Below are 21203 nucleotides of genomic sequence, written 5' to 3' on the forward strand. Positions count from 1 at the left end.
TATATATGAATATATGATCATATGCCATCATGGATAGAGTTTTCGATTCTTGGAGAAGTAAGGAGGGGGGTCAGCAGAACTGCTACCTTGGACTTCCAGAGGGCAGACTTTGGCCTGTTTAGGAGACTGGTTGACAGAGTCCCTTGGGAGGCAGTCCTGAAGGGCAAAGGAGTCCAGGAAGGCTGGACATTGTTCAAGAAGGAAATCTTAAAGGCGCGGGAGCAGGCTGTCCCCATGTGCCAAAAGATGAGCCACTGGGGAAGAAGACCAGCCTGGTTGAACAGAGAGCTTTCGCTGGAATTCAGGAAAAAAATGAGAAGGGGCAGGCAACTCAGGAGGACTAAAAGAATGTCATGAGGGAGAAAATTAGAAGGGCCTAAGTCCAACTAGACTATTGTCTTTGGCTACTGTGGTAAAAGACAATAAAAATGTTTCTATAAATACATTAGCAACAAAAGGAGGGCTAAGGAGATTCTCTGTCCTTTATGGGATGTGGGGGGTAACATAGTGACAAAGGATGAGGAAAAGGCTGAGGTACTTAATGCCTTCTTTGCTTCAGTCTTTAATAGTAAGACCAGTTGTTCTCAGGGTACCCAGCCCCCTGCGCTGGAAAACAGGGATGAGAAGCAGAATGAAGCCCCCATAATCCAAGGGGAATTGGTTAGTGACCTGCTACACCGCTTAGACACACACACAGGTCTCTGGGGCTGGATGGGATCCACCCAAGGGTACTGAGGGAGCTGGCAGAAGAGCTCACTGATCCACTCTCCATCATTTATCAGCAGTCCTGACTAACCAGGGAGGTCCCGGTTGACTGGAGGTTAGCAAATGTGACACCCATCTGCAAGAAGGGCCAGAAGGAGGATCCGGGGAGCTGCAGGCCCGTCAGCCTGACCTCGGTGCCGGGGAAGGCTATGGAGCAGATCATCCTGAGTGCCATCGCATGGCACGTACAGGACAACCCGCTGATCAGGCCCAGTCAGCATGAGTTTGTGAAAGGCAGGTCCTGCTTGACCAACCTGATGTCCTTCTATGACAAGGCGATCTGCTTAGTGGATGAGGGGAAGGCTGTGGATGTTGTCTACCTAGACAACAGCTTTAGTAAAGCCTTTGACGCCGTTTCCCACAGCATTCTCCTGGCGAAACTGGCTGCTCATGGCTTGGATGGGCGTACTCTTCACTGGGTAAAAAACAGGCTGGATGGCTGGGGCCAAAGAGTGGTGGAGAATGGAGTTAAATCCAGTTGGCGGCCAGTCACAGGTGGTGTTCCCCAGGGCTCAGTATTGGGGCCAGTTCTCTTTAATATCTTTATCAGTGATCTGGATGAGGGGATCGAGTGCACCCTCAGTAAGTTTGCAGATGACACCAAGCTGGGCAGGAGTGTTGATCTGCTTGAGGGTAGGAAGGCTCTGCAGAGGGATCTGGACAGGCTGGATTGATGGGCCCAGGCCAGTTGTATGAGGTTCAACAAGGCTCAGTGCCAGGTCCTGCACTTGGGTCACAACAACCCCATGCAGCGCTACAGGCTTGGGGAGAGTGGCTGGAAGGCTGCCCAGCAGAAAAGGACCTGGGGGTGTTGGTCAACAGCCGGCTGAATATGAGCCGGCAGTGTGCCCAGGTGGCCAAGAAGGCCAGTAGCATCCTGGCTTCTATCAGAAATAGTGTGGCCAGCAGGAACAGGGAAGGGATTGTCCCCCTGTACTCAGCACTGGTGAGGCCGCACCTCGAATACTGTGTTCAGTTTTGAGCCCCTCGCTACAGGAAAGACATGGAGGTGCTGGAGTGTGTCCAGAGAAGGGCAACGAAGCTGGTGAAGGGTCTGGAGAACAAGTCCTGTGAGGATCGGCTGAGGGAGCTGAGGTTGTTTAGCCTGGAGAAAAGGAGGCTGAGGGGAGACTTTATCACACTTTACAACTACCTGGAAAGAAGTTGTAGTGAGGTGGGTGTTGGTCTCTTCTCCCAAGTAACAAGTGATAGGATGAGAGGAGACGGCCTCAAGTTGCGCCAGGGGAGGTTTACATTGGGTATTAGGAAAAATTTCTTCACCGAAAGGGCTGTCAAGCACTGGAACAGGCTGCCCAGGGAAGTGGTTGAGTCACCATCCCTGGTTGTATTTCAACGATATGTAGATGTGGCACTCAGGGACATGGTTTAGTAGTCAACGTGGCAGTGCTAGGTTTATGGCTGGACTCAATGATCTTAAAGGTCTTTTCCAACCTAAATGATTCTATGATTCTGTGAATAAACTTGGAATGCCCACAGAAACTCAGGGATGAGATGTGCTGTTTTTCCATGTGTTTCTTGTTGCTCCTTGTGCGGAAGAGACATAAGCAAAGCTGCAGGTTTTCAAATCAGACACCAAGTGTCTGTGGTTGGCAAGTTTGCTGTGGTGTCTCTCTGCTTTGCCTTTCCATCCTGCAGCCACAAGCAGCCATGGACCTGAAATGCGTGAGGAAGCTGATCCCAGCAGCAGTCCTGAGAGGGAGCTGTGTTTGTAATATTTTAATCTGCTGTCCACTATCAATCATAGTTCGTCTTTTCCAACCTAAGTGATTCTATGATTCTGTACGAGGGAGGACTCTTGATAAGGCACATCCATCCATCTCCTCTGGATCGGCAAAGAGCCCCATGCAGTGGAGACATTGCAGCACGTGGGGATGGGAGCAGTGGCTGCCCAGCCACTCTTCCCATGCCAGCAGCATGTCTTGCTGATTAAGGGAAGATTTAATACCCCTCAGCCTCTGTGAGATTCCCCACAACTCCAAGCCAGCTGCTTATCTTTGGATCGATCCTGATTTGTCAGCTGAATTAGAGTGCACTCAAAATGAGGGTCCTATTGCTTCAGGCACTGTGTTGTACCTGTGGCAGAAGATAGTCCCTGCTCCAATATTTTACAAAGCACAGTGAGCCCTAGGTTTGCTGCCTGTGAGCTGGTCATCTTGGATAGGGTAGTGTAATTCTTCTAGTGTGAAATCTTATTTGAGCTGCTGATACCTAATTCAAGGGCAAGATGATGTTCATAGTAACACCATCATACCAGGCTTCTTGCGTATGTCCAGTCTGGGTCCTGGGGTCTCATTCGGCTCAGACTCTTGTCTGCTGCAGTTTCACTGGAGATTGGCAAGTGCTGTTTGCAGAAGATCCATTACTTCAGACAGGGAAGAGGGGATTTCTGTGCCAGGTCCTCTCATATCCATACCCAGCTCTTTCTCTGTCTTGCTGTATCATTCTTCGGAAGTTTGTTGTTTGTCTTGGTGCAATATCCCTGTCTGGTAAATTGGGATACTAGAAGGTTTTGTGATGCTTTTATAAACCTGGAAATGACATTGTCTGGTCTGGATTTTGTAAAGAAATCCTTCTGTTTGTTCTGCTTTTGCTTGGTTTGAGTTAAGGGAGATTCATAGTTAACTGTCTGGGCTTAAGGACACACCTCTGTGTGTGGTGATCCTTAACATAACATAGGCTGCAGTCTTGTAGGGTCTCGCACCCTGTGTTTCCCTAGGGTACGCAATGGGTAAGGCTAAGGACTTCTGCTGCACATGCAGTTTCAGAGTGGGTATTGCAGGTGTCACCATGGAAGAAGTGGTCTAATCATCTAGTGGGGAGCTGCGAGAAAAGCAATAAACTTACTAGTAATTAGTGACATTATAATAGTTACACATATATTAGCGATCTGGCAAATTTTTCAGGTGGCATTAGATTAGTTAATACAAAGGCAGACTGTCAGGAACTTGCGAAGGATTTAACCAAGCCAGATGAGTGGGCAGCCTGATGACAGAGAAAATGGGCCATCAGTAAAACCAGAAGACTTAGACCGAAAACAACAACCGGAGCTACTCGGTTCACTTGACTGTGAACTTAAAGCAGCGGCTCAGGAAGGGGATCAGATATCTGATTCCTGTTACTATGTACCAGAAATCCAAAAAGCAAACAAGTGAGTTTAACAAATGTCAAAACCAGTCGAGGAAATACTTGTTCAGTTGCTGCAAAATGAAAGAAGAGGGGTGTTCTTTACTGTAATACATTATCAAGCTTCAAATTCTGGAAATTCACAAAATCAGGCTGCCTACCTGTGACTTGCAAATAAGGTAAGTGCAGCTGCTGTACTCAGGCTGTGACCAGCAAGGTCACATTGGCAAAGACTTTGCAGGGCAAGGTAAATTCCTGGCAGTTGTAGAAAGGGGGAGAGATGGAGTGATTCATCGCAACTGTGTCTCATAGTGAAGCAATGAGTCCCCCAGAAACCTGCTCTCCCTTCCTGCCTGTGAACCACCAAACTTCCTTCCCCCTCTGCTCTCCAAGGTTTTATCGTGTGGTTTTGAGCCACATGAGGATTTTGGATGTGTCTCACAGCACTGAGAAAAAAAAAAAGAAAAAAAGAAGTGTCTGTGGCTAAAAAGGACAGTCAGATATTTGTAACTGCAAATACTAAGAACTAAGCCTCCTAAAGCCTGCAAAGGAATAAAAGCTTCATGGTTTTAGGTTTCAACTAAATTTAAGGGAAGGAGCTGAGACAAAGCTTTCTCCAGGTTCATGTTTTCCCATTGTTGGGTTTCTTGTGACTCCTGACAGTGATGGCCTGTTCTGGGGCCATCAAGTCTCTGAATCTGGTACTGTCTACGGGAGCACCGATGCTGCCATGGCTGTGCCAGTTCCTCTTGCTCTGAAAAGTGTTTGTAGTGGTTGCACAAAATTCAGCAGATGTGTATTTGCTAGCAGAACACAGCAAATAACCTTTCAAAAAATGCATCAAATAAATAACTGAATTTTTATCTTTTCGTCTGTCTGTTTGAAAGAACTATTTCCTAAATTAGTCTCTGAGCTCATTATGGCCAGTTAGCCTCCTGGGTTTCAAATCATCTCAGTATTAGATGGGAGCTGTGACACTGTAGGAGGTGTAAGTTGCTAACTACAGGATTATGAATTCCACAGTGCTCTGGAAGAGAAGGCCAGATTTGCTGACACAAACTCCAACTGTGGATATTAGAGGGATCTGGTTACAGCAAATGTTACGGAGCAGGAAGATCCTTTGTCCAGGGTAAATCTTCACGTGAAGTCTTTCTGATTTGTCTTTCTGATGCAAATTATATGAGCGTGTTAGATCCACATAGAAACCAGCGTCATATTGAAGTAATTATCTCCATAAACATATTATAGCCTTCGATGTAGACAGATGGCATTTGCAGCAGCCCTTTCTGTGTTGTGGCAGTATCACTTCCCTTGCTTTCTTCTTCTTGTTTGGTTTGGTATTTCTGTAGGCTACCTTTCTTTTTCTGTTTCTCTCCTCTCCCTGTGTGTTTTACACGTTGTATCAGGGAGCTGTAGAAAAATATCTGTGTTGAAGGATGGCTCAGTCTCACAGAGTGTCAGATAAACGGCAATGTCTAATTTCAGATTAAATCACGTGTCCCTTTTTATCCAGGAAAAGCCAGCCCCGATAGCTTTAATGAGGCTGACGAAGGGACTATTGGACACAAAGAACTTGCTCAGAGATTTCCATGTGAGAGTGTAATTAAGGGTAGTGCAAGTACAAGGCTGATAAAGGAGCAATTTCATTTTTTTAAATGACAAGGTGATTACCAGCATAATGACAGAATGAAAGGAGGGCAAGAAGGAAGCCTCAAATACAAATTTGAACAGAATAGAAATCAGGATTCCTGGGTTCCTTTTGCTGCTTTTGCTGCTTTAGTGTTAAGTCACTGACTGAATGAAGAAGGGACATTGGCCATCCCTAACAATTAATTATACGTAGCCTGGTATCTGTACAGTTAAATAGAGATAGCTGGACATACTGGGATGGAGGCTGGCAGTCAGTGTGTGCTCTTCAGGCACCAGCTCAGTCCCCTCTGGCCAAATAATGAGAACCTTGTGATGAAGGGGTTTTGGTGTTGGTTTTTTTTTGGTGGGGAGAAAGGCACAATGTAGATGGCATTGCTGTGGCTTCAGTTACAGGAGATAGAATAAAGTATCTGGGCTACCAGATGATCCTGGTTATGGTCTGGAGAACTTCTGATGATGCTGAAGGACAGAAATACAAGCTGCTCCCCCACATATAGCTGTTGGACACTGAGACCTAGTTATGCTGGTGCTGCTACTGGTATTTCAGGCTAGACTGAGGCTATCTAGACACCCATTTTTCTTCTCTAGTCTGTGTCTGAACCTGCATAGGAGGTCTGTGACCTCATCACCTTAATGCATAAGCAACTCATCATCTTTTAAGCATCTGCTCACATCTCTCCTATGAAGAAAAGGAGTGGCTCAGCTTGCTTCTTACAGATAAGACCTTGAGGGGGAGAGACCAGGACTAGGCAGGAGAGGAAGGGTTTAGTCCAGAACTCACATCTACCAGGTGGCACCCAGGAGGATTATTCTGAATTTCATGTATATTAGATCCCCCAAACACCCATGTGGAACTGAAATTGCCTGTACACTTCCTAAGTGAATGAAACAAAATGGAGCCAAGGCCACGTGCGTTCTGGCTGGGTGGGAGATGAAGGGGTTCATGCAGTGTGACTTACCTGCTTTTAAATACACACATGTGGGTAACGGGGATGCATTTTCTTGGATGCATCCTGTGCAGACCATGTCATTATCATTCTGTCAGTTGAGGGCTGGATTCATGATCTTTGTGTATTTTTTACTCAGTTTTAAATGATCTTTTTTTTCTGCATTATAAGTACATAGTTTTTTTAGGACTTACTATATCTTCGCTTAAATAAGTGCTTAAGATATTCCTAGTGCTGCTGTTTCTATTCAGTTTCTATTCAGTCTGGCTGCTGTTTTCTCACCATTCTGGTTTGGAATAGGCTTTATTGGGAAGATACTAAAAGGTGACTAATGGTGCTGTGTGTCTTTGGATCCCCTATTAAGATGCTTTAGAAGGCCTGATTTTCAAAGGTGGATGTTTGGAGATTTCTGAAGACCAGACATAATTCATACTGGATAGAAAAATGAGTTGCAAGAAGTACCACGCTTCAAAAATTTGGCCTCTTAAAAACCCGAGGGGACCAATTTCATGTTACCTTATTCTTCTTGTGCTGCAAGTACAGGAAATTACAGACTCCATTTGCTAAATGACAGGAGGCTAAATGATTTGTCTCAGTCTCACAAATATTTTTCAAACCCCCATCATGTAGCCTTCCCTATGCACTAATGCGTGGACAGAAAATAAATTAATATACAATGTGAAGGAAGGATGACCAATGTCATTCTCTTGGGTAAACCTAAGTCATGACATTGTGCCAAAGATAAAAAAGCCTGGAGTCTGTGGTGTTTACATTTAGTGTTAGCACAACGTATTTTAAAAATGGATGTTTTCTTCTCTTTGTGTCCATTCTGGGTGTCTCATTCTAGCAAGAGTCTGTGCAGGGACCACAACTTGCAGTATGGCATCAGAGTCTTCTCAGATGGCTTTTACTGTTGCAATGGGTGGGAAAGGTTGTATCACAAGAGGTTTAGCTAGGATGTATTTTCTCAGTACTTTGCATAGTACAGCAACAGACTGTGCATATTTTAAAACACAGCACAGACTGAGAGAGAGATGATTCAGGCAGCCAGGCTGGACTGTGACATATCTTATTCAGACTGTCATGAGTGCCTCAGTTTTTGTTTGAGGATGGGGAAAATCAGGGCATTTGTGTGACCCTGTGACTTATCTCAGACTTTGGGCTATTTGTCTGTACAGACAAGCAGGTGTAGGATGTAAGAACATATTCCAGAAGAGGAAGTAGGCATCTGGGCAAAAGCTTTTGAAGATATTTTGAATTTAGCCTAATTACCCGGAGCTAGCAAATGGTAAACGAGACCGGTGGTGTCAATAACATGCTGAATTAATCCAGGAAAGTTGTGACTACTTTTGAGGTGGGAATCTTCTTTTTTTTTTTTTTTTTTTTTATCATGACACCTGTTGCTCATAGGTACAAATCAAACGAAGAGTATGTGTATGTGCGAGGCCGTGGAAGAGGGAAGTATGTATGTGAGGAGTGTGGAATTCGCTGCAAGAAACCCAGCATGCTGAAGAAACACATTCGCACGCACACAGACGTCAGGCCATATGTCTGCAAGTACTGTAACTTTGCTTTTAAAACCAAAGGTAAGAGACAGTCAGCTCCTAGCTCCTCTGCTTAGTATATTGACTTACAAGCCTTCTTGGGGGCGCTGGTGAAGGGGAAAGGAAAGCCTTCCCAGGGTCTGGAAAACTCCAGGAGTCGGAGGGAGGGGGATGAGGGAGTCTTAAATTGGCTGAAGTTTTCCGAAGAGGACCAGTCCTGCGTTCACCTGATGCGTGTCGCGGTGGAGAGCACTGGCTGCATGTGCCAGCCTGCAGCAGAGCATCTGCGCCATCCTATTTGTGCTTCTTAAAGGGAATGATCCTGAAATACAGCTTCGCTGCCAGGGATTTTTAAACAAAACCACCCCAGAATGAGAGCAGGAGCTCCTGGGTACAGGCAGACATCCCTGAGTGAGCGCCTGGAGACAGTCTTTGGGTGGCTTTTTATGCTAGTGCTCTCAAGATCTGTTTGCGCTGCACATTTTCATCCTTGGCAGTTGCATGTAGCTTCGACATTTTCTGTATCATATCAATAGACTTTTTCTCTAAAGACCTCCATTCCAGGACATCTAGTCATTAATGATCCACAATCTCACTACCACCAGATACTCTTTGCAAGCAACCTTCATCATTGCCTCAGGGAGTGTGTGGGTGAACTCTATCAGGAACATGTAAAACCACATGCAAAAAAAAAGTCTCTTCCAAGAGACTGTGGGTAAAGTTCTCAAAAGTGCCAGAGGTGCCCAGGTCCCTTTAACTTCTCATAAGAGTCTGGCACCATGGGTTTGACAAATCTCCCCTCCATCTTTGGTTGCAGCAAGTCTTGCAATAAAGATGTTGAGTTCAGTTCTTGATTATAGTCTGACATAGATATAAAATGACTGTTGTCTGTAGCTCCATCATTACACATCTCAGAAGATGACACAGCTGGGAGAGTTAATTACTCAAGAAGAGCATCAGCCCCCAAGAAACAGTCCTACCCAAGGAGGTGGCACAGAACGGCTGTGGGAAGGAGGCACTGGGTGCTGCGTGGACCGTGGCACACGTGCTTACCCAGTAGTGCCGATGGAGGGCATGTCTGTGCTAGACAAGTGACCCAGACATCGGGTGATTCAGGGTGGGCAGTGCCTGGAGCTGATGGCTTTGTTGGTAAAGCTGGTGGGCGATTTATGGGTAACAACGTGTTGGTAATCACTAGGCGTATGGGAGCATGGGGAAGTGATACTGAATTTGAGGCCAAATTCTCGTCAGACACATGCAGCAGATCCGAGTGACGGTTCTTTCTCTCCCTCCCAGCCTGGAGCTATTTCTGATTAATTTTCTTTCTCTTTCCCTCTTGCTTTTGTCACTTCGTTCTGAGATTTTCCTTTGAGAGGTGAATCCATTCAGCCTTTTCCGTCACTTCACCTTGCTTTCCACCATGCTTCTGTTAGGCTTTTATTCAGGATGCTGTGATCAAACCATCCTTTTCACCATCTCTCTAGCTGCTTTGCTCTTCATCTCTACTCCCTTGAAGCACACAAACTGTCAGCACTGGCTGTGCCGATTGCACATTGCAAATAGACACTTGCCTCCAAGGGACTTGCCTTCTTTAGCTTTGCAGGAAATTTGCATGAGGAAGGCAGCATGGAAATGCTTCCTTCAGAAAAAAAACCCCAGTGTTGGGGTTTGAATACAAAACTATCCAATTGCCTATGGATGCATAAGGGGGCAGAACTTCCCCGGATCAGCAATTTCAGGACAAATAGTTGCATGATGGTAACTTGGAATTGCATGAAAATGGGTCTTTGCTGGAAGCGGGTGACAGTCAGAGCCCTGGCTGTTTCCTGTGGGCATGTTTATATTCCACATAATTTTGCAGCACTTGGGTAAAAGCTGTTTGCTTTGCTGATGGATACACAAGGACCTTTGGAAGAGTTACTGGAGAGTGAGAAAAAGATCAGCCTTGTGTTCTGATAAAATCATCAGTTAAAGTCCAGTTACAGAATCATTGCTGTTGGTGATGGAGTGCGAACCAGAGGTGCAGGAGGTTTGCAGAACTGGATGTTTCACAGCTTAGTTTGCAAATGTCTAGAATAAGTTTGTTTGTGCCCTGATTCATCAGGATCCTCATTCCTGGTGTGCAGTTTTGCAACCACAGTTAATTGCAGAATGGAGAAGCTGGAGCTCTTGCTACTGGACTGCACTTGCAAAAACATAAGCTGAGTTGAAGCTCTTTTAGAAAACAGCTTTCCAAAGTTAATTTTAGCCTTCAGCGTAAACTCAAGGGGGATATCTGTGGAGCTGTCTTCATTTTGGCTGTGGTAGATCTCTCCAGCATGATCTAATGCTCTAAACTCTCAAGTAGGCTGGAAGCAGTTAAACATTTTTTTTATTATTATTTTTAATGAGGATCTTTATCTGGTTAAAATGTACCTCTCCCCCCGCCCACCCCGGAAAATCCATATCTGTGTTCCAAGAACTGGGAAAACTTTTGCAAAAGAAAGAGCTTTAAATATTTTCCCCTTTTCACTAATTATGCTGCTTGTCTGCTTTTTGTGCATTTCTGTCACTGTAAGCAAAGCTGTTCCTTTGGGTTACAGAACTGCAGGGAAATTTTTTTATTATTATTTTAAAACAAATCCATGAGATTTTTGTGTGCTCTCTTAGCTGATGGAAACAGCAGTCTTGGAAATTTGGTTTGTAAAGATTTATTTGATTTTACGTTTCTGGTCCAGATATAAACGTGCCTCTTTAATGAGGTGTCTCTAACTCCACTGTAGTAGCGCTCTCCTAAGAGGTTTGTTACTGTGGACTCCAAGAGGTTGTCTAAAAGAAGTTAAGCAACTTCTTCATTGTTTTCTTACCAGGAAGGAAATGAAGAAAAAGTTGCAGTCTAACAATTTTCCCTTTCAGGAAGGTCAGGGAGAGCTTTTTCCTTAACCACCTTCCCAGAGGGGACACAGGAACTGCCAGCCTTCCCTTGTCACTCATCTCCAGACCCTCAAGGGAAGCGCAGCCCCTTTCTTCACTTCTTCTCTTGGGTGACTTGGGGATGTGGGTCAGTGTTGGCACATTAATTCCCCTCCTGTGCAGACATTATCCTTTTCCACAGCTATTTTCTGTTCTCATTCAGACTCACATCAGGCTCTCACGTCCTGATTACTTAAGATTTCTTAAAATTTCTGGACAAAGTGTATGGAGCAGCTCGCTGTGTCGATGCCGCTGCCTTTGCTTGGAGGTCAGAAGGGACAAGGAGCTTCACATTAATTTAAAAGGTGCTTGTGTAAAGGACATCAGTGCCTGTTGGCTGAAGATATCCATTTGATAGTCTAGTCCACCCACAGTTTCCAGACAGCAGACTTCTTCATGTCCTCAGCCATAGTCTTCCTTTAATAAATTAGTTTGCAGTTCCTTAAATCAGCACATGACAGGCACTGAGGTTATTGAACATGTTAATATATTAAATGCATTACCCCCTCAGCCCTTACAGGCAAGGTTATGGCTGCACAGTTTATTATTATTACTGCTCTAGCAGACTCAGCGCTCTGCTAAGCCTCCTCTGGAAACTACAGAGCAGGTCCAACTGGCGGAAAGCTCCGAGAGAATTAACTGCTGTTATAGCAGAGCAGATTGATATACAGATTTGCAAAATGTCCCTGCACCCTGTGTGTACTGGAGCCCTTCCTTAGCGGCTGGGAAGAGGGAAAGGGTCTGAGCATCCCTGTGGAGCCACTGCTGGGAGGAGGCTTTGGTTCCCCTGCTCCTCAGGATGTCAGAAACCTCTGATGGGATGAGGACAGAGTTATCCTCAAGAATTTGCTGCTTGCTCCCTTATGCAATGTGACGTGAGACGTGTCGCTGGGAACAGAAAATGACCCAGTGGTCCAGACAGGAGATGAAACACTGTAAGCAAAAGGGCTCTTTAACTTACATGGGAAAGGTAAAAAAAAAGGAATGAGGGCTGGAAGTAAAAGACTGGCAAATTCAAGTGAAATATTAGCTGTTATTTTTTTAAACAGTGCAGCCATTAAATCTCAGCACAAGTCTCAATGAGAAATATGCTAATTTTCTGTATTTTGAAATCTGCAAATCCAGCCCGGGTAACTTTCTGGAAGATTATTTTTTGGCTAACACAAGCTGATAGGCTTGATCCAGAAGATGGCTAATATTTTATAGCCTGTATCAATACAGGCCGGCAGGCTAGATGTTCAAATTCTCTCCTTTAATCTTTAAGTCAATAAGTATAAAAGATAATAAAACAAATTTTAAAAATTGAAATCTTTTCCCCAATAAATTAAAGCTTTCCTTCTCATAGAGTCTCACTTGGGGTCATTACCTCCATGCTGAGACCAAAATCAAGACCTGTGCATTATTTAAGTCATACATAAAACCTATTTCAAGGGTTTACCTGGGACGAAGAGTATTGGCCTGTGGCTGGTTCTCTGTGGGCGAGTGCATCTCACAGCAAAACGGGAGTCTGCTAGTTGCAGAGGAGCTGTTGCTCCCCTTGCATATTATTTTAAAAGAGGAATATGAAAATACTTAAGTCCTGGAAAGCTGTGAATGTTTGTATCACAATGTCGCCTTGGACACTGAGATAATGCAGTTGGTCATTTGTTGGGTTTTTGTTGTTGTTGTTAAATGTCTCATGTTTAATAGGAGAAATAGCATGGTGTATTCCCGATACAGACAGGATAATTTTTCCTGGAAGAATTTCTGTCCCCTACGTTTTACTTTAACTCCACCACCTTTAAAATATGATAATGGATATTCTGAAAAATTAATTTCCCTCTTTAAATTTAACTGAGAAATCACTTCTAGTCCCTATTAAGCTGCTTTAAGTGCTTTTGGAACACCAGAGTTTTAGCTTTCTCAAAACAACACAAGTATTTAAGCTGCTTTAAGTCCAGAATAAGACCTCACAACATCAGAAGAGCTTAAGCAGCCAGTAATACATAGTTATAAGCAGGCATAATGAGAGCTGTGCTGATACTGCATGTGCTCCTCCAATGCAGCAATAATTGGGGTAGGGTCACAATTTCCACTGATTCCTGAATTTCTTTAAATATAGCCAGTCTATTTCAAATCTGGGAACTTTTTGGTAAACAATCTGCAGCGAGGACGACTTACCTGCTTAGGATTCAATATAGCTGTTTTGCTATTTAAATCCAGCTTCCCCGCCTGCTAGTTTCTCTCTTGCTCCTTCAAATATGTTTTTTTCCACTGTTTCCAAGGAAGCAATGCTATGTGGGTTTTCTTGTTTTTTTTTTTTTTAAGTTGGGGGCCAGAACTCTGTAAGGCAACAAGTAGCTGTGAGTCCTTCCTTGTAGGATTCATATCCAGCTTTTATTTAGGCAAAGTGGTGTTGATTTTACTGGAAATTTGCCAAAGGACTTTAGCATTTAATCCTGCCAGCATTAATTAAGGGGTCTAAAACCACAAACTGTAAGAAGAACCCTGATAAGATAAATATCATTGTCCTCCAAATTGCTCCCAAGATGGTAAATCAGCTTCTCAGCTCGTGTAAGTAAGCCTCGAGCTTTTAACTTCCATAAAATGATGGAAACTTAGGTCAGATGAGAATCTGGCCTGCTGAGTTGCCCTTCCCTAAGAGGACAGCAGCATCCCTGTTTTGTTGGAATTTCTTCTTGGTGTGCATGCAGGGTGCTGTGCATGGACAGACCGTGCACCAGGGGGATTTGCACCAAGAGCTTTGCAGGCTTATCTTGTTCATCAGCGTGTGTGGGTATTACCTTATCTAACCAAATGAGAATGAAGGAGTAGACAAAAGTAGAAAGGGAAAGAAAGCAACACGTGCTATGAATTGGTCCTTTGGTATTTTGCATAAACTCATTTGCACAGGGAGTTTTGGCATTGCCTGTGCAATGCCTTCCAGCTCACGCCTCTGCAGGCAGCCTGCGGGGGGAAGGAAGAGGAGAAGCCATCGTGTTGCCTTGCACAAGGACAGTTGCCTCCAGTGAAAGAAAATAAAAAAGGAAGTGACACTGATGGCTTCTGGCAGAGCTTGTCAACCCAAACGGTTGCTCAGGGTGGAGCTGAGTCAAAGCAGAGGTGCAATGAAGTGACGGGCGGAGAGCTGCAGGCTGCCGAAGCAGCCAGCTGGGCTCCCCGTCTCTGCCCGGGTCCTGCAGCAGCAGAGTGTGTGTTCACTCCGAACAGCGCTGGAGCTAAGGCAGTGGGGAGGACTTGTGTGTATAACCAGCCTTGGGACATCTGAAGTGGCCAAGGTGGCCGCTGCGTGCCTCTGAGAACCAGAGTCCTTCCCTCGAGTATGGGGTGGCTGCAGTCTTGCCCAAAACACTGCATTCAGCAGCCTCCCGCAAGTAATTAATGTTATGCCCTCCCTGTTTAGCCAAAGCCAGATGCATGTAGCACAGTGAATTTATGAGCTTGTTTTGGGGATGTAGTAGCACCAAATGGCTGGTGGACCTCCCCTCCCCACTCTTCCCACCATGGGGATCACAGCTGGATTCCCGAGGTGCCACAGGCCATAGGTTAACCAACAACCCCCTGCTCACACCAGGCATTTACTTGGGCTTATGTTCTGTGTTTATTATCATTGGAGGGGATCCATTTAGGGATTTTGCTGTGGTAACTGAGCAAAGACGGATCATTTTTGCCATCCAAGATGTGATGTGCCGTGATGGACAGGCAGCAGCAGCAGGGTTTGATTTCAACAGACTGAGTCAGTTTGTCTTTTTGCTAGTTAGGTCCAAAATTAAATTCCAGTTCCATGAGGCCACAGTTTGGACTCATTGGATACTTTTCAGTGAAATAGTTTTTCACTTTAAAACAATGGTGATTCACTGGAACCAGAGGTGTCCATGAGAGCATGGTCTTGTCTGACTGGGTATCTTTGGGTCCACAACAAAACTCGTGGTCCAAAGTGGAGAAAGAGAGGTCTGATTTGGAAGCAAGGACCTGAGCCAAGCTGGCCTCATCCTCATACCCGAGTGTCCTAACCATAGGGCTAAGGGTATTTAGGCATGAAGTTTAAAAATAATAAATCTCTCTTATTGGAGCTGTTTTGCTGCATTTAAATTATTAAATATCCTTTGAATCCACATCCTAGATGGGTGCCAGATACACAAGGATATATAGTCAGCCTTTGTCTCTCTTGGTCTTTCCTGTTGGAGCTATTCCATTTTGTATAAAATGGGCTAAATAAATAATTCATGGACTAAAGTGAAACTAACTTGGTAGCTAGATGGTTATGGCACTCTTCTGAGATGTGAGAGCGTCACGGGTAATTCTCTGCTCCAATGAATAGTTGCTTATTTATTTATACTATCCGGAGCAGCAGGAGGAGAGGTTGATAGAGGCCCTCTATACTCCCACCCAGCTCAGGGACCAGGGGACTCTGTGGATTGCAGGAAAGCAGCTGAGGGACCTCAGTCCTCAGCTGAAGGTTATAATAAAGTGTGAGAATTCATTTTTTCCTCAATTTTTTTTCTTTTTTTTTTTTGGTGAGAAAAACAAGCCTCAGGTTCAGCACTGCTCTCACGTGTTAGCTAACAGGAAGGCTGATGGCACATCATATTGCTGCAGTGAATTGGAGTGCTTAGCCAGCTCCTGGACTGTGCTGGGAAATTAAACAGCCCTTGGTGGAGCTTCAGCAAGGGCCCAGTTTCTTATCATCAGCTCAGCCCATAAAGAGGTGTGGGAGAGGAAAGGGAAAAATGGGACATTTTTTTCTTTATTTCTCCTACCCCTTATTTTTCTCTCTGTTCTACCTACCTACCTTTTCCCCCTCAATGAAGGTTCCCCTTTGTTCAGCAATTCCCTTGGATATAAGTAGGGTTAACAACTGTCTAATTAACCTGCCTGTAATTTAGGAGTTAGAATTAGAGAGGTGCCCTGGGAGGCTGGCATGACCACGAATTAGCCCATCACACTGTTTCAGACCAGTAACCAAGCCTCCACATCCCAGAGTCCCCCTTGCAGGGGCTGCTCTTTCCATCCCACCCCGAGGAAGCCCCATCAGCAGGTTGTCTCAGTGCTGCCAGACCCTGGTGCACAGGGCTTCAGAGGGTATCTGTGACTCCGCTTGCCCCAGGATGCTGAGAACTTTTGCCTGGCACTTCGGTGCATGCCAGAGCAACTGAGCCGTCCCAGTAGCAGGGAGAGGGTGATTGTAGGGTTTATCCCTGTTGCTGGCATCTTGAGCACTCCTTTCGGTAGTACCAGTCTGCCCTGTGGTGCTAAAGAGCTCCTCACCTCTGGGCAGGTGACCCTGTGTGCTGGGATGAGGTGGGAGGTGATGCTAGGTTGAGATGTGTTTCTCTTCCCTGCTTTCCTACGATTTTTATTTGCTGCACCATCACAGCTGAAAGCAGTCCAGGACTTTTCTTGCCCCCAAACCCAAATGTGTACCCCGACTGTTTTTTCAGGTTACACAACACCTGAAAGGTTGCACAACCCTGCCAGCACCTCCTCTTCTACCCCAGTGCAGCAGCAAAGGAATGAAAGGGAGGACATAGCTTTGTGTCATGGGGATTTTGCTATGAATAGTGGTTTGGGGAAAGTCAGAGGTCTCCTTTGTCCTGATCAGAGCCAAATTATTAACTTGTTACTGCAGAGCTTGCAAAATGAAAAAAAAAAAAAAAAAAAAAAAAAGAAAAAAAGAGCCATATTGACTGAAATATGTTTTCTGCTTCTTTTCAGGGAATCTGACTAAACATATGAAGTCAAAGGCCCACAGCAAAAAATGTCAGGAGATGGGCGTGTTGGTATCTTCACTGGTGGATCTGGAAGCCGAAGAAGGTAAAATCTTTCACATTATAAACCTGCTATTGCTGCTAAGAGAGGGCAATACCCGTTCAGGCAGGCTCCGCAGATCATCTTTTCAAAGATGTGGAGCAGTTTTGTTCACCCCAGGCTCCTTCCAGCCCCCAAGAGGGGATTTCTGCTTGCATGGGATGGGTTACGGGGCCATCCTGGGAGTCTGCATCCGTGGGACAGTCTGTGAGCCAGTGTCTCCCTGCTGGGGGTTGTGCATGTTTGTCTGAAGTATTTTGGCTGGCTGCAGACAGAGGCAAGAGTAAACAGACGGGTAGGGAGCATCCTGCATTTGGCCCAGTGCTCTGCATGTGGGCTATATACATAATAATAAATAGTGGATCCGTAGCGTGAGAAGGTGCTTCTTGGTATTTTGGGGTATCTCTAGCAGGGAGTTCAGGAGCCTGACTGCTGTGCTCTGGAAGAACCTGGGTCTCTCCTGGCCGCATAGGGAGTCTTTTAAGCACCAAAATGAGACCCACCCCTGAGGATGCATTGCATGAGGCTGTGAACCCCCACTTTGCTGCTGCAAGCACAGTCTGGTGGGTGAAGGAGAAAAATCAGTCCTGGCACCCGGACAGCATATTTTACTGCAGCTGAAGTACTAAGCATGAGTGTGGGGTGACCCTTTGGTGCGTGGCCTGTGCAGGTTGTGGTGATCTTGCAGAGGGGATGCACTCCAGCAATGCAGGAGTATTAATAATTTGGGGGATATCTTCCTCTTGAAAGGGCCTCCAGAGAAGGACTTTTCCATAAGGATCATCTTCTAGGGACCTGCCTATCTTACTGTATTTGGCTGATGCCAGGGGACTCCAAATTACCGGTGCAAACGCGGGCTGCGTCTGGAGGGACTGGTGCATGCATGAGCTGCCCCCATCTCTGCAGGCAGACCCAGCTGGGATGCTGCACCACTGCTGGAGACCTCAGCCTACCGGGATGGGGTGTGAGCGGCATGGAGGCAGCTGCTTCCCTCATCCCGCACTCTCATGCATCTTTTCCATGTGTAAGATGAAGGTGGATTACCCAGGTCAGAAATGATCTGGAAGATTTCTCAGTAGGGAAAGAGCCAGCAAAACTAAAATAACACAGTGCTTTGGCATTTAATGGCATTATTCTGAGTGCTTTACAAGAAGATACATTTACCTTGACTCACCTGCTTATTTCTTTCATCTACTTATGCACAAACACACACACACGAAGTCTGTCCAAGGCTCTGTAAATTCAGGAGTCTGTCTGTTCTTTGAGAAGGACGCATGACTCTCTTATTTAGTAATTTCCGCCCTGGTTTATAGTATCTGCAGCTGAATTTCCCTGAAGTCATCCCAAGAAGCAGTTCTCCTGGGAGGCTGGGCAGCATCAGGCAGGAGTGTGGTGACCATAAGCACTCCTGTCTCCTTCAGAAATGTTGAGGGAAAGGTGAGGAAGGTCTCCAAGCTGGGAGATGAAGGAACGTGGGGAAGACTCATGTATACTTAGCTGTTTGAGCTAGAAAAAGATATTTTACTGAAATTATTGGAGGCTGCGCTCCGACAGCTGTGAAGGGTTAGGTTATGTGTCTCCAGGGAACAGTTAGATGTTTTTACAATTGTTATTCTGTTTCCTTTAGTAAGACCCTGAGTATTCGGGGCTGGAGCCGCAGTGCAGGAATGATGGGGAAGAAGCCTTAGGGGTAGCAGATCTCAAGTCCTCATGAAATTTTGGTTCATCTGCATTTGCGTTCAGCAGGTTGTTTGCATTTATAGGAAACACTGCACACAGCAGCTATAGAGGGAAGAGAGGCTCTGGGAGCACAGGTCTGTCTCTGTCACAGTGTGTTTATTCCTGGATAAAACACTTAGTGCCACAGAGCAGGGTGGTGTTTTCTGTTTGCATTGCATTGCAGGCTGGTCATGACACCATTGACCCTTCCTGGCTGCCACCCCAGAAATCCCAGCATGAAAGCAGCTCTTGTGGCTGTCTTCAGCATTTTTTTTTCCCTGTTTCCTGTTTCATCCCCGTCTCACCCGAAACAATTTTGATTCCCCCATCCCTGGGATTCATTCTGCCACAGCCCGCAAGGGTTTGTTGACAATGGGTTAAAATGAACTTCATAAAACACATGGCGCCACGGTTATTTTTATAAAGTGAACATCAGCTGAGCAAGTTCTGGAGACAGCACTGTGAGCCAGGGAATGTTAACTCGGCAGGAACAACAAACAGCGCTTATCACCCCGGTTCCATGCTGAGGTTGAGTCCCTCAGAGGCTTTATTGGGAAAGGGGCTGGTTCCCGGGACATGGGCATTGTCACACGTTTCCTGCTTCCTAGGTAATTAAAAATCACTAAGTGTGTTTCCCTACGTAGCCCATGGTGGGAACGGGGTTTGCTCTGCTGCAGGCTGCAAACCTTTGTGCCATGGAGGGAGTTTGCGTCGCAGGTGGTTCACAGGGCTGGGGATGCTGTGCCGGCCGGGCAGCCCTGGCCGCTGGGACCCCTAAGATGCTTTAAGTCTCAGTTTTTGGATATCGAAGCTCAGAAATGCTGTCCCCTGCTGTGCGCTGTATCCTTGGAGTATCTCCATGCTGGTTAGTTAAACTGTGCTGTGGACATTTGCAGGCACTGGCACGCCATTGTCTCAACTTAAACTGCAGGAGCGATCAACAAGACATCTGTGGTTCAGGCCATCTACCACACTTCAAAAAAAATGCTAAGCACAGTTCGGGAATTAGCATTCCTGCAGAGGAGGTTGGATGTGGTCACCCTGTTTTGGAGGCACAGAGGTGCAGATGCAGAGCAATCTGATGAGGCTGCAGGGCTTGGGTAACTGTCCTGGGACAAGTGTGGCTTGGAGGGCTGATGTGACTGTCCTTGACCTGAACAGACCATGGCTCAACTTGCCAGCAGAGAACCTGTAGGAGATATCAGAGAAGTCCTACTGGTTAACCAGTTCCAAACCCCAGTGATCCCCCAGTGCAATGGTACCATGCCCTTTCAGGCTTGGGTTCTGGTTCAGGCAAGGTGTAGTCACCTGGGTGGTCAGGGGACGAGGACCTGGGAGAAAGAGCGAGCCCTATGGCATTACCAGACACCTGTGCCCCCTTTCACAGTGCCTTTCCTGACATGTACAGGGATGCACAAAGGGCTCTTCCAGGCCATACAGAATAAACATTTAGCCAAGGCTAAGGATATCTGACCTGGCTGACGGTGTGCCACTTTGTCTCAAGGGATGGCTTGCTTCCTTTTAAATCTGCTTGAAATTCTGGCTTTTCTCCAGCTCTTCAGAGCAACTTTTCGATCAGGCAGAGACATGCTGTACTTGGCCGTGGCCTTTCCAAAGGAGGACATGGCCAACAGAAAACCTAGTCGGGGATTTTGCGGTAGCCGCCCCAAGGGAAAAGTGTTGGCATGGTGTTAGCAGCGGGAGGCTGCTCCCGTGTAGGACTCCTGGAGAACTCCTTCAGCCCAGGAACTCACTTAAAATAATTGATTAGATGATGTCTCCAGAAATCCCTCTCTCCTGTTATACCACCCGTCAGTGGTGCTTCTGCAGATCAAAGCTAGATAGAGAAAGAGGAAAGTGGCTCCTGAAATGTTGGTTGCATGACTCTGAAAAGAGCAACTGTTATTTTAAACCTTTCCATTATAGTCAATTAGAACTAATGAATCATATTAATTGAGTGTAACTTTTGAAAACTGGCATATCAGAAGTCCTATTTATGTTACATGTAATTGCAGGCTTCTGAGGACGGACCGCAAGGGCTTGCTTCTCTAGTCCAGGGGAATGCTTTCGTTCATGATTTCCTTCAGTCATTCATCCCTGGGCTCATACAGCGTTAATAGTAGCGCACTCAGCAGCGTGTTGTGCAAGCGGTGTGAAAGCCCATCCACGCTTTCAGCTGATGGGAGCACTCTGCTTGTGAAAATGGAGGTCTGGCAGGTGGTGAGGCTGAGCTGGTCTCAACCTTTGGCCTCGTGAAAAGAGTAGGTCTAAACAAAAGCCCAAGAAAGGTCTCCCTTGCATCCCCGTGTGAGCCGAGAGAGCACTCAGCAGAAAGGATGGGACCATCAGCTGGGGGATTTTTTGGGGGGCCATCATTAACTCGTTAGTCCCTGACTGCTTGTGGCTGAGCATGTGGCGGTTGGTCACCTACTAAGCCCAGCAAGGAAAGGCCCTACCTGGACTGCAGAGGACAGGAACCCATTAGCTTTCGGAAGGGACTCCTCTCCCGTTGTTGCTGTTGGCTGCGTGGCTGCTCACTGGAATGTGTTGCACTGTCTGGACTTTATTGCATTATGCAAGCAATCCGTGTAATTTTAGAATTACAAAAAATATACAGTCCCCATTTCCTCCCATTGATGAAGACCATTTGTGTTTGTGTAAAGGGGACGGTCTG

General features: G+C 45.9%; 1 protein-coding gene across 9 annotated transcripts in view; it reads left to right on the plus strand.

The window, feature by feature from the left end:
- The window catches only part of HIVEP3 (HIVEP zinc finger 3), a 274785-nt gene that overhangs the window by 240103 nt on the left and 13479 nt on the right, over positions 1–21203 (plus strand). For all 9 annotated transcript variants that reach the window (XM_069803395.1, XM_069803400.1, XM_069803401.1 and 6 more), the window contains 2 exons: positions 7917–8092; positions 16718–16816. In XM_069803395.1, the coding sequence (XP_069659496.1) occupies positions 7917–8092; positions 16718–16816 (275 nt within the window). The remainder of the gene's footprint in view (positions 1–7916; positions 8093–16717; positions 16817–21203) is intronic.

The sequence above is a fragment of the Haliaeetus albicilla genome, chromosome 16, assembly GCF_947461875.1.
Source record: "Haliaeetus albicilla chromosome 16, bHalAlb1.1, whole genome shotgun sequence".
Lineage (NCBI taxonomy): Eukaryota > Metazoa > Chordata > Aves > Accipitriformes > Accipitridae > Haliaeetus > Haliaeetus albicilla.